The 12,740-nt window shown below is 44.3% G+C and overlaps 2 protein-coding genes across 2 annotated transcripts in view; one reads left to right on the plus strand and one right to left on the minus strand.

Moving 5' to 3' along the window:
• Positions 1 to 5,397, plus strand: part of col2a1b (collagen, type II, alpha 1b) — a 44,587-nt gene extending 39,190 nt beyond the window's left edge. The window contains 5 exon segments of the mRNA XM_018678960.2: positions 73 to 180; positions 1,465 to 1,753; positions 2,035 to 2,222; positions 2,542 to 2,784; positions 2,967 to 5,397. Coding sequence (XP_018534476.1) covers positions 73 to 180; positions 1,465 to 1,753; positions 2,035 to 2,222; positions 2,542 to 2,784; positions 2,967 to 3,113 — 975 coding nt within the window. The 3' untranslated portion in view covers positions 3,114 to 5,397.
• LOC108884855 (leucine-rich repeat-containing protein 3) lies at positions 4,612 to 12,243 on the minus strand. The gene is made up of 3 exons (XM_051074656.1): positions 11,394 to 12,243; positions 10,428 to 10,719; positions 4,612 to 8,476 (listed from the first exon to the last, which is right to left on the minus strand). The coding sequence occupies exon 3, from the start codon at positions 8,407 to 8,409 to the stop codon at positions 7,552 to 7,554; it is 858 nt and encodes a 285-aa protein (XP_050930613.1). The 5' UTR covers positions 8,410 to 8,476; positions 10,428 to 10,719; positions 11,394 to 12,243; the 3' UTR covers positions 4,612 to 7,551.
• Between the last annotated feature and the right edge of the window lie 497 nt (positions 12,244 to 12,740).

Genomic DNA, 12,740 nt, shown 5'->3' on the forward strand with positions numbered 1-12,740 from the left:
GAATTCAAAAACAAATGAAGTACGTTTCTTTAGAGCTTAACATCAAGTGTTTCTCTCCATCTGTGTATGTAGGGACCACCTGGACCCGTTGGCCCTGCTGGAAAGGACGGTGTAAGCGGTCTACCAGGACCCATTGGACCCCCCGGACCTCGTGGTCGCAGTGGAGAGACAGGTCCCTCTGTGAGTACCCATCAGAACTTTCTCCACCCGTCTCACCGATCGTCTTCTGCCTCCACGTTTATCTGCAGCCCTGCACTGAGCACAAAAACACACGTGTTACATGCACACGAAGAGAGGAATTTAAAACACCTTCAGAAGTGGAAAACCTCCATGTTGAGAGTCCTTGAAAACAGCAGGAGTCTGACTGTGCAAAAGTCACACCACATTACAACGTCATGAGCTGCATGACTCAGTCTGGATATGAGTTTAACTCAGTGGATGGACTTCATGACCAGTACACCCAGTAAATCTGCCCCCGAGGGAGCTGCTGGACATTTTTTAAAATTACAATAATGAAGATTCAGATGGCAAAAATAAAACATAATGAAGAATGAACACTGGATTATTCAGCTGAACAGAAAATATCTGAATCATTTCAGTCATGATCTTAGTATCAGTTACATTCTTCAAAACCCTAAACCACAGCATTGCTTTGAAACCAGAACTTACAAATGTGGCACCAGTTTAAAGCTGCATGTCGCTACCAGCCTCTCAGAATAATTTAGAGGCGACAGGCACAGTTTCATAAACATGAAACATTTCTCTCACTAATAAATCAAAACCAGAACGACTTTGTTATCTTAGGAAATAAAGAAATCTAAATCAAGGTATAATAAAATGTTTTGTTTAGGGTTATATCTTGGTTTCAAACTGAAGTACAGCTAATATCAGACATATTAGAAACTTTACAAATCAATAAACTAAGATATTTCTGTCTTTTCCTCACGTCAGGTTAACGAGGGCAGAAAACAGTTCATCAGTTTTCATATTAGAACCATGACAATATCATTGTTCACATATATTTATGTTAATTAATGATGTTAATTAACATGATTCATGATGTTTTTCTGATTCATTCGTTGATACTAAAATGATCATCAATGGGAGTGATTGGTAAAATATTTATTCCATCCATAGACAGATCAAAGTTTCATGAAAGATCAGGTTAAAAAGTTTCATGTTGGCATCACATGAACTTGTTTGAGATGCGTGCATTGTTCAAACTAAGAGTTAAGTCCTAGACAAGAAAACTAAAACGAGAGGAGAGAGCAGATTGCAGAACAGATGGCAGCATTTCCTGCACCAATTATAAGAGATGAGGAGGGACCTGTCTGCTCTGATTGGAGAGGGAAGAGTAATCCTCCATTTGTGAGGAAGTACACAAGTGGAGCGATGACTGGACGAAAATGAAATGAGTAAACAGTGAGAGGAGCCAGATTTAATATTTCCATTTTTCTCTCTCAGGGTCCCCCCGGAAACCCCGGACCCCCCGGTCCTCCTGGTCCCCCCGGCCCCGGCATCGACATGTCTGCCTTCGCTGGCCTGGGTCAGACCGAGAAGTCCCCTGATCCTCTCAGGTACATGAGGGCCGACCAGGCCTCCGGAAACCTCCGTCAGCATGACGCTGAGGTCGACGCCACTCTCAAGTCTCTCAACAACCAGATCGAGAACATCCGCAGCCCCGAGGGATCCAAGAAGAACCCCGCTCGCACCTGCAGAGACCTGAAGCTCTGCCATCCCGACTGGAAGAGCGGTGAGTGACACAGGGAGGAATTGGTCAAATTGGGGTGAGACGATGCAGCAGACAGAAGTTTGAGGCAGCTGAAGTTTGGTGAAGTCAAGATTTGGGGTAAATACGGTCTGTGTAGTCTGGGAGTGTTTGTGTGAGGCTGATGTATAATAATATATCATAACGTTATGTGTAAAATATGTGATGATTATCAGCTTTTTATGAAGCCAAAGGGCAGCTGCAGTGTGAGGGAAAAGTCTCATACTAGATGCTAATGTGTGTGTGTGTGTTTCTGATGCCTGTAGGAGAGTACTGGATTGATCCCAATCAGGGCTGCACTGTTGATGCAATCAAGGTCTTCTGCAACATGGAGACCGGAGAGTCCTGCGTCTACCCCAAGCCTTCCAACATCCCCCGCAAGAACTGGTGGTCCAGCAAGAGCAAAGATCGCAAACACGTCTGGTTCGGAGAGACGATGAATGGAGGATTCCACGTAAGTCGCACCGCGATCTCCAGTCATCAGAGCAATCGGACGATTCATTATTATTTATGTTTTCTCCCCAGTTTTCTTTTCACTTTCTATTACCAGAAGCAAAATGAGCAGTCTGGGTGTGATCTGTGTTAAAGCTTCTGTGTGTAGGGTTTAAAAATTTCAGACTTTAGCGCCTCCTAGTGGTGGTTTCAAACAGACGCAGGCTGACTCACCATTGAACCTGATCCCATTTTATAACATCGTAATGATTTCATTTTGAATGTCATAGCATCAAGAATATTAATCCTCTCGCTCTTTTCTTACTTTTGGTCTCATGCAGTTCAGCTATGGTGATGACAGCCTGGCCCCCAACACTGCTGCCATTCAGATGACCTTCCTGAGACTGCTGTCCACCGAGGCGTCTCAGAACCTCACCTACCACTGTAAGAACAGCGTGGCCTACATGGACGCCTCAACAGGCAACCTGAAGAAGGCCGTGCTGCTGCAGGGCTCCAACGACGTGGAGATCAGAGCCGAGGGCAACAGCCGCTTCACTTACAGCGTGATGGAGGACGGCTGCACGGTAAGACCTGCAGAGAGAGGAGAGCCCGGCGCACACAGCACACACACAGCTTCTCTACATGCATGTGTGAAATCATTCTTTACACTTTTTACTCTCAGACTCACCCAACCAATCTCATCCTCTGCAGTTCTGGAGGAGTCATAGGTCATTTAACAGCTGTTGTGCTTTTTCCCTCTGCACAGAAACACACGGGACAGTGGGGCAAGACAGTGATCGAGTACAGATCGCAGAAGACCTCCCGTCTGCCCATTGTGGACATTGCCCCCATGGATATTGGTGGAGCAGAGCAGGAGTTCGGAGTCGACGTGGGGCCAGTCTGCTTCTTGTAAAGAATGAGGGATCGAAAAGAAGAGAAAGAAAAAGTGGGAATTTGAGAAAAAATTTAAATGAAAGAGGAGCACGCTTCAGATAAAGGAGGAGAGAAAGAGAGAAAAAGAAAAATCAAGACACTTTTTTTAAACGGGACTTTTTTTCTAAGTAAAAAGTGCTTTTTCCAAGTCGAACTCCGTAGGATATCTGCACTGAATGGCACTAGCAACTGTCATCTGTGATTCATCCAGCATCGCCTCCAGTCAACTCGCCCTGCCCCACGGACACCCGGCATTCCCCCGAAAAGCCCCCAACACCCCCGACTTCACCCCGGGTGAACAGCAGCCCCCTCAACCTACCCCAGCCCCACATCCACGAACAAGACGGAGGAAGTATGAGGAGAGTACGGGAACATACCAGGGAACTAGAGAGAGAAAAATGTGTTGGTGTTATTTATTTATTGTTTAGGTTTGGGTCCCAGGTGCGGTAGGACTGAGTTTGTTGCTAAGTAATAAAAAGCCCACTTACACATATTTAAAAAAAACCTTGTCCACCAACTTCCTCTCTTACTTCCTCCTCTTTTCTAACCACCCGTCACTCCTGTACCATATCCACTAAATAATTAACATCTCTTTGAAACCAAAAATCTAGCTACTTAGAAAGTGCAGGTGTTCCTATTTCTACCACCACAGTGTGTATCAAAAGTTACTGTGTATTATAATAAAAGTTGATGGTGCTATTGTTGTAAAACAGTCTGTATTTTTTAACAACCAGATACTCATTTGTAGTGACCTGTATATATGTATATATATGTATATGTGTGTATACATATATATACAGTTTCTCGGAGAGAGCATTTCACCCTGGGATTTTGGATTTCAGGGTGATAAATGTCCCCTGCCTCGCCTCGCCTCGCCTCGCCCTCCTGCTTCAACCCTCAAACAAGCATGTCCCTGATGAAATTTTACGATCAAGGCTTATCCAATTTGGAACGCATTTAATTTCTTTCTTTTTTTTGTTTTCTTTATATTTGTTTTGATATTTTAAAGCTACCTCACACTAAAAAAAACACCTTCACAAATCAAACTGAGGCCTTTCCCCCCTCCTGAATCTTTGTTTACAAATCCCAAACTTTAGGCAAATAACAATATGACCAATATTTTTAAAAAGTTTGGTCATGAAAGCCCAGTCTGCTGCCCCCCTCCCCTCCCCTCCGCTGTGACCTTTGACCCCCCCATCCCTCTCCACTTCCTCCCATCAGTCCCCTCACACAGGGCGTGCCCTCTGCCTCGGCGTACACACTCACACAGTTGGAGAGATTTAAAGTGTGTTTGACTTTGTTGCTCCAGTTCTACAGCCAGCGCAGAGGGTTGGTTTGTGTGAGGTTGTGTATATTTTTTATTATTAATAATAGTATTATTATTAATAATAATAGCATTATTATATTATTATTATGATCATGACTTGTTTTTGTTACGTTTTAATTAATGTAAATTGGAAATAAAAGACAAAACCAAGTAACAGGCTGAAGTTGCTTTTTATTTATATCCTGTTTTGTTCTCCCCCGTGTTGAAATATCTGGGGCAACGTTTTTTTTTTTTTTTTTACTCTTCCCCAAGGAAATTCATCCCAAAAAAAAAAAGAAACAAAAACCATCTAAACATTTTGCTGTGCTCTGCCTCCACTTTGTGTTTTTGTGGTGATGTCCGGAAATATTTCCAGGGGGAGAAACAGCTCAGATGTGGAGAAAAGGCAGCGGAGAGTTGGATGAATGCGGGGCCATTTTGATTTGGATTTTGTTTGATGGCGATCGAAAACAAACAAACAAACAAACAAAAACGTTGAAGAAGGAGGTGGTGACAAGTTCATATCATGTACTTTTTCTATGTGTAAAATAGTTTTCAGTCATTTCCTTTAATTTGAACGCATGGTAGAGTAGAAATAGGAAACACTGCCGACTATGATCAGCTCATTCTGTGAACTGATGATGTCTTCCTGTACTTCTATTACTTCTCTTCATCCTCTTGCCTTTTTCAACTTCCAGTAGCAATAAAAGGTAGAAGCATTTCTATGAACAAAGTAGAGCAACGTTTCTTTTATTTTTTATATATCTGTTGTGGTTTTTTTTTTGTTTTTTTGTTTTTTTCCTGAAATCACTTTTCGATAGTTCATTTATTATTTAATGTAATGGTTTCCAATCTTTATCCTTGTTTGAGAAATTATTGGCAAACAAACAGGAGAGAAAACAAATCACCAGAACAGAAATACTTCACCAATAAAAAAAAATACCTACAGAAAAAACTACACACAGACGACATGCTTGGTTCTTGTGTTTTGGGCGATCATCAGCATCACTGTACCGTAATGAGCCAAAGGGGGTTTCAGATTATATTAACTGTAACATACGTGTTAGATGTATGTTTGTGACAGACAGGTAACACTCAGGAAATAGTCAGAACATGTGAAGTTTCAGCGACACGAGTGTATCCACAGACATTTGTTTTTTGAAGTCACAGAACAAATATCCACCTTTTTTATTCTCGTCTTTCAGCCTGTGGTCTACCACCAGAGACCAGGTTTACATTGATCATGACAACATCAACACCGTTCTACTCAGAGTTTAAACTGACTCTACTTCTAATTCACAGTATGTCTTCATCCTGAACAGTCTTTCTCTGTAGATTAAACAACACACGCCACATTTAGCACATTACAGCACACAGAAAGTTGACCTACACTATGTTTGACGTCCGCTCCTCCCGACCAGTCGTTAGATAAAATGTCGTACAGTTATACTTTACTACAGCCATGAACATTTAGGAGTTTGTAACTGTACACTTTAATCCATCAGGGATTAAAGACACATGAACAGTAAGAGTCTACAGCCATGCTAGCTGCATGCTCACAATGACAAGGCTAACATGCTGGTGTTTAGCAGGTATAATGTTTACAATGACTGCTAACCATCTTAGTTTAGCATGTTAGCATTCCAGCATTGGCTAACTAGTAGTCAACAGAAAGTACAGCGGAGGATGATGGGAATAATGACATTACTTTGCAGGTATTTAACCATCCATCCAAACCTTGTTGACTGACAGATGAACATGCCGACATCTGTAGAGTCAAGCTGCTAGCAACGGCTAAAAACATCCTCCTAATCCATTAAAAACACATTAAATGTTGCCAGCTATTTGTGAAGAGTGACAAATATTCATACGTTAACCACACAACACGCCCTCCCCTCACAGAATAATGCCACGCCACAGTAAACATGATTACGATGAACTCGAGTGAAATTAAAAATGGCGGCTGTTAATCCAGTCAGGTTGTTGTTCCGTTTACTCCGAGCTGGATTTTCAGTGCATTACTCTTAACATTACAAGCATTAAATGTTCTAACTGAGAAAATGATTCAGTGCTCCTTTTCAGAGCGGCCTGGAAAAAGAATCAGTGATACAGCTTAAACAGAAAGATTTGTCAGCGCAGAGAGGAAGCAGGACTCAAGGGATTAATTAAAGCTAAACTAACAGCTTCTCTCAGGACAAATGGCTATTCTAATATAATTTACAACCACAATCCATTTCTGAGAGAAATTTCTCTGTTCCAGTCAGTGACAGCTGTACAGACGCTAATTTTAGAGCTGATTCCTGCGGCTTAGAAACAATATGGTTCACCTCCAGTTCTAATGGCTCCCTGAGAGTAAATTTAGATCAGCACTTCTCCACTGGCACCGAAACAACCGGCTTAGTGACCGTGTATCAGGGAGAGGCTTAAATAGCATCCGTGCAAAATCAATGTTATCAAAGTGAAAAAAATGGGCTGTAACAATGCAAAAGCACCACATGTGCACACGTACAAGCAACAAACGAGACAAGCAATTAGATGAGGACACACATTTGAGTTTGCACACGCTCTCCTCTTTAACCTGATAAACACACTCCACCTGATTAGTGCCTTTCAAGTGTTCATTAAGGGTCAGCTGGTCAAAGAGTCTTAATTAGACCTTAACGAAAGAAAAAAGGGCACAGTGTGAGGGATGGTGGGAGAAGAAAAGAAGAGGGACTACAAGGAGAGATGGAGGGTTGTGAGGTTCAAAGAATTTCTTCATTATGACACATTTTTATTTCATCCTTTCATCATCTGCTGTTTTTTTGTTTTTCGGTTTCCTCTCTTTTCTCTCCTGTGCAGATGGTAAAATGAGTAAACAAATACTCGGTTATTATTTTTTACTCTACTGAGAAAAACACAACGGGAAAAGAAATATTAAGAAAAGCACAGGAGGGGATCAGTAGTAACAAATATAAAGAAATTTTGCAATCACAAAACGCAGCTGTAAAAGGTTCATTTCCTCTGTGTGTGCGTCCTCCACAGTCGACTTACAGTAGCTCCCCACTGCATCAGTCGCTCTCCATAAAACTACCAGCTGATTATTCCATTTAAATTAGAGCCGAGCAGAAGTTCAGAAGCCGGTGCTCAGAGTGTCTGTCTCAGTGGGGGTCTTGCGTGGGCTGGGTAAACTCTTCAGGTACTCCAAATGTCTGCGGGCCTCGGCTTGGTTCTGCCTCACGTAGTACACCACGTACACGATGACCATGAAGAACCACACGAACATGGTCACCAGCATGGCCACGTCGGTGGTTTTCCTCTGCAGGCTGCAGAAGTTCACCCCAGAGTCCAACAGTTTGACCAGAGGTTGACCTGCGTGCTCGCCCTGCGACCCCGGGTCCTCCCACCTGCTCCCCTCGCCCACGCCCCGCACAGAGCTCTCACACACGATCCCGTTCACAGTCTCGGGCTCCAGGTTCAGAGTCTCCATCAGCTCCTGGAGGGCGCAGTCGCAGTGCCAGGGGTTGTGGTAGAGGCGGGTCTTCGCTCGCGTGGAGCCGAACTCCTCCCTATTGGCCTGCCTCAGCTGGTTATGCGAGAGGTCCAGCAGGCGCAGCTCCGGCCCCAGGTGCCGCAGGGCCCCCGAGGCGAGCGAGTCGATGCGGTTGTGGGACAGGTACAGGTCCCGCAGGTGGACGAGGTCGCTGAAGGCGTTCTCGGGGATGTTCCGGATGTAGTTGCGTTCGAGGTGGAGGGAGACGGTGTCTGGTGGGATCCCCTCCGGGATCTCCCGCAGCCCGGCGTCCGAGCACAGCACCGTGGCCGTGTCCCAGGCGCAGTGGCAGCTGTCCGGGCACTGGGGGGACGCCTGGCCCCACAGAACGGAGAACAAGAGCGAGACACACAGCCATGAACTAAGATCCACTCCTTTACCTTTTCGTCTTCCTCCACTGACGCTGGTACATCTCTCCTCACACCAGCCTGAGCACATCGCGTCACCATAGCCCCCTGACACACACCAGGTCCCAATCAGACACACACGGTCGCTCCGGGAGAATCTGACATGTTGAGAGAAAAAGGGTCAGTCTGGGAAAGATGAGTCTGTCTGTGTTTCTGTCTTTACAATACATGCAATCAAATGAACGCTGACAGCAGAGATTATGATGTGTAAGAGGAGGAGGAGGAGAATAAAGGTCAGTGGGTAAAGAGATAGACACTGAAATGAGCTTAAACCGGTTTAGCTGATAAATACAGTCCTGCATGGAGAGACAGTGTGACACCAAAACATGTGAGAGGACGATGTCTCTGCAGGAAAAACATCTCTCGTTACTCACGTCACACCGTGACTAATTTAGATTAGGAGCTTGTTCATAACTTTGAAAGGAAATTGGACTTTTACAAGAGGCAACAGTGTGTTTTATTGCAGCGATTCCCTCGTGAATCACGGTCTGAGCAGCAGTAATAATAGTTTAAATGATCTAATAAGGTTGAAAATCCCTCTTGTATTTCTGCATTAAAGGAACATAAATCATTATGCATGACTGTCTGAACCCATTCACCCCCCTACACCCCCAACCCAAGAAGAAAAGCATCACATTACACTCATCAATACATGTTCATCCCTCTATTTATTTTCCCATGATGCCATAGCCACTTAATCATATTCCACGGGGGGTGTAGGGATGGGGAGGGGGTTAGAAAGGTTTGGGATCGATAGCCCGAGTATTGCCGGCTACACTATTAACGGCAAGACCATCAATCCTGCCTGAGTCCCAGCGTGTCAATAAGTGACAGGGCTGGAGGAAAAAAGAAAAAGCCAGCCCAGCAGCAGTCTGGCTGTTAGCATCTGCCCACTACTCCTGCAGACAGGAGGCAGAAGTTTTTAAAAAAAGCAATCTGGCATCACAAGGGCAAAACCGCTGGAGAATACATTACATGTGTTATGTGTGTTGAAGCTATTTTAGAGGCGCTCTGCCTCATCTGCCCTCCTGTCTGCCTGCAGGGCTCTTTATGTGGGTCTGGAAATGGTGTCAGCGAGGGTTTTTTTGTTCAGACAATCCAATCAGCTGATTCTGGAGCGTTTGTTTCAAATGATGTTTCTGTTCCAAAGCAGAAATCACAACACACTCCTTGAATTTGATCAGAGGATCATCATCTTAAATGTCAAGCGCCTCTCCTGCTTCGTCCTCATCTTCATAATAGAATCAAAACTGTCATGAGTCTCCATTCTCCTGCACAGAGAGCACACACACTGAAGGTTTCCAGCCCAGAATAACAGCGGCCTAGATTGGGCTGATATGCCTAAAGGTGACTGACTGACTGACTGACAGACACACAGCCCTGTGATGTCCATCAGGTGGCTCTGAGTGTCTCCTGAGCAGAGGTGAGGATTATGTCCCCCCACTCATTAACTGTCAGTCATTAACATACTGAATGCAGATGCATGCAAATCCCCAATTAACAAAAATAATCATCAGCTGCATGAATAAGAATGGGAATGAGAAAGGTTGAAAGACAGCGACAGAGAGTCCCAGAGCAAATACAGCTGCCGCTGTGCTTTCAGCGGATGATTGCAGTGTTGTTCTTTATGTCCCTGTTCACTGAGGCACTCCCTGTTTTCTGAGCCGGACTTCATCTCCACTACCTTTATTTTACAAGATGAACCTGCGCTGAAGTAACAACATCTCAGAGGAAAATTCATTTAGACGCTAAATGACATTAATCAGAGGGAAACAGCAGGAAACTCAGAGAGCAGCTTCTCAGCGTCACGTTCATGAGCAAACATCTGTCTCCTGCTGTTTTCTAACTTTGGAGCCATGACTGAAGTTTAACACGTTTAGTCTGTGTCAGCTCTTTAATCCGCCACGGTAAGATACTAAAAACAAAAGTTAACGCAAATTAAAACGACAAACTGGACCAGACTACAGCTCCGACACGGTTTCTAGTTAACACCCCGACACTCTACCATTAAAAGACAGAAGGATATAAAGTGTTGGGTGAAGAACTCACCTGTGAACGGTTTCCTGTGAAGTTTCAGATGCAGGAGGCGGATGAAGATGTTGCTGCTTTTTTGTTTTTAGACTCCGTTTCCAGTCTTTCTTCGGACTTTTTCCGACCGCAGCCTGAACATCACTCTGTCTGTCCGGGTTTGAGAAAGCTCCGAGAGGAGGGTCAGCTGTGGATCAGTGGTCTGTCGCCTGCAGACGGATTCATCACTGACTGTCGAACCGGAGGGTAGTTTGGCTGTAGCAAAGGAGATGTGGGGCAAACCCTCTCTCTCTCTCTCTCTCTCTCCCCCACCCTTGTGTGTGTGTGTGTGTGTGTGTGTGTGAGTGAGAGAGAGAGACAAACATGGAAGGTGTACCATCATCAGTTCCTCAGTATCATCATCATCCATATGAGAAATTAACTTCATTACTTTGCAGGTCTGTGATTAGATTCTTCATCCATCATCTGTTTCTGTAAAATCAGACTCAATCACAATAGACAGAGGAAAAAAAAACAGCTGACAAAACAAACTAAATATATTTATATACATACAGATATATTTATGAATGTGCAGAAAAACACAGCTTGAGGGCCACAGATGTGAATGTCAGCTGCAGAGCCATGCATGTGCAACATGTGTCAGACTGTTAAGATAAATGTTATTTTCCGTTTGCAGCCGTCACAGTGAGACAAACAAGACTGAGCTGAGAGACATCAGGTTAAAGGGAAGATGCACCTCTTCCAGGCTCGGCACTGGACGATAAGCAGAGAGACACTTCATCATCAGGTTAAAAGACTGAACAGGCAGACATACAGCAGATAACGCAGCTGCATGGATACAAATACACACATTTACAAACACTGGAGAGAAAGGTCTCAAGGCAACCTTGAGACTCGCACACTTAGCTAGGTCACAAATTTCCATATAAATAATAAGGACACACAAACACACACACAGTGACACACACGTTATTCATGGAGGTTTACCTTTAGAATGAGTGCCCTGCTGCCTCTTTGCTTTTCTACCATAAGCAGTGAGAATATCTGCCCATCTACAGAGGAGCCCTCAGGGGAGGAGAGGACGAGTCTGACAGCCATGATGGCACCACACATCCCTCCTCTGCCTCCCCAGCGAGTCCTGCTCCCATCAACCTGCTAAAAACTATGACATTTCCACCCCTGACAAATATAATACAGAATGCTGCAAGTATAATGTTTTTTTTCCCTCCAAACCTCTTTACATCTGAATTTTTGTCAATGTTTTGCCCTTGACAGGTGATTGTCTCCATGGCTGCCGGAGACAGGGCTGCGGACAAGCTGAGTTTTGTGATTTGTCTGGTACAAAACACGGGACAAAGAGATGTGTAATGAGAAAACACACGATGGCAGAGAAAAATACAGAAGAAAGAAAAGTATCACACATTGTTTCCCTGGGCTCTAAACTGAGGGTGAATGGAGAGATGATGGGTGAGAGCTTCAATCTGCAGCAGGAAAAATAAAAATGGGGAAAAAATGAGCTGAGGCAGGGAGGGAGGAGGTGTTCTCACAGGAAGCAATTCTCAACAACATCCATGGCCAGGAACAGTTTGTTGATGACAATGTTGACAATGTGAACTCTACTGGAAAACCAAGCGAAGGGAAGTGAAGCAGTTTGGCATCATCTGTTTGGTTTGGCTGCGGTCGTCCGAGGGGAAAACTGAATGAACCTTACACAAATCTGTAAACAGACAGAGGCAGTGGAAAAGATCTAACAGCTCCTCCACAACACAGAGTGCATGCTAAGTGACGATTTTGTCTATTATCTGTTAGGAAAAGAGGACAAAAACCACCAAATACATGTCCTGGCTGTGAGTGGAGCACGCCTGATGGAGTGGGAGAGAGAGAGATAAAAAAGCAGTGGAGCATTTCTTGTAACTAGCCTGTCATTCTCTTGGGATTGAATCCACTAACAACAGGTCAGGCTGGGGGCAGGTGTTCTGCTGAGGCTCTCAGTAGTCATTTTTGCACAGCGTGGCCAACCGGGACTTACCAGGGCTGGGGTCTAAAAATGCTTACGACCGAGGACCAACACAAAAAAAAGGTTTGGTCCGTTGCTGTGTCGTTAGAAAGCACAACGCAGACGGAAAACTCAGCCCATGCTGACATAAACACAGTATTAAAAAATGTTGCTTTGTAGGTGAGATCTGTGACAGGAAGGGACCAGATGTTGGCTAGTTTTCCCTGTCTGTGAAAACCAGAGGCTAAAATAAGAGAGAAAAGAACAAATGTGCAGGAAAGGGTTTAAAATACAGTCGGAACATCCTGTGATTTCCTGTGCAAAGCAATCAGGCGAGT

The sequence above is a fragment of the Lates calcarifer genome, linkage group LG12 (assembly GCF_001640805.2).
Source record: "Lates calcarifer isolate ASB-BC8 linkage group LG12, TLL_Latcal_v3, whole genome shotgun sequence".
Taxonomy (NCBI): Eukaryota; Metazoa; Chordata; class Actinopteri; family Centropomidae; genus Lates; species Lates calcarifer.

Bases quoted from the DNA above. Each gene is read 5' to 3' on its own strand.
- LOC108884855 (XM_051074656.1), bottom strand. From the start codon at position 8,409: ATGTGCTCAGGCTGGTGTGAGGAGAGATGTACCAGCGTCAGTGGAGGA.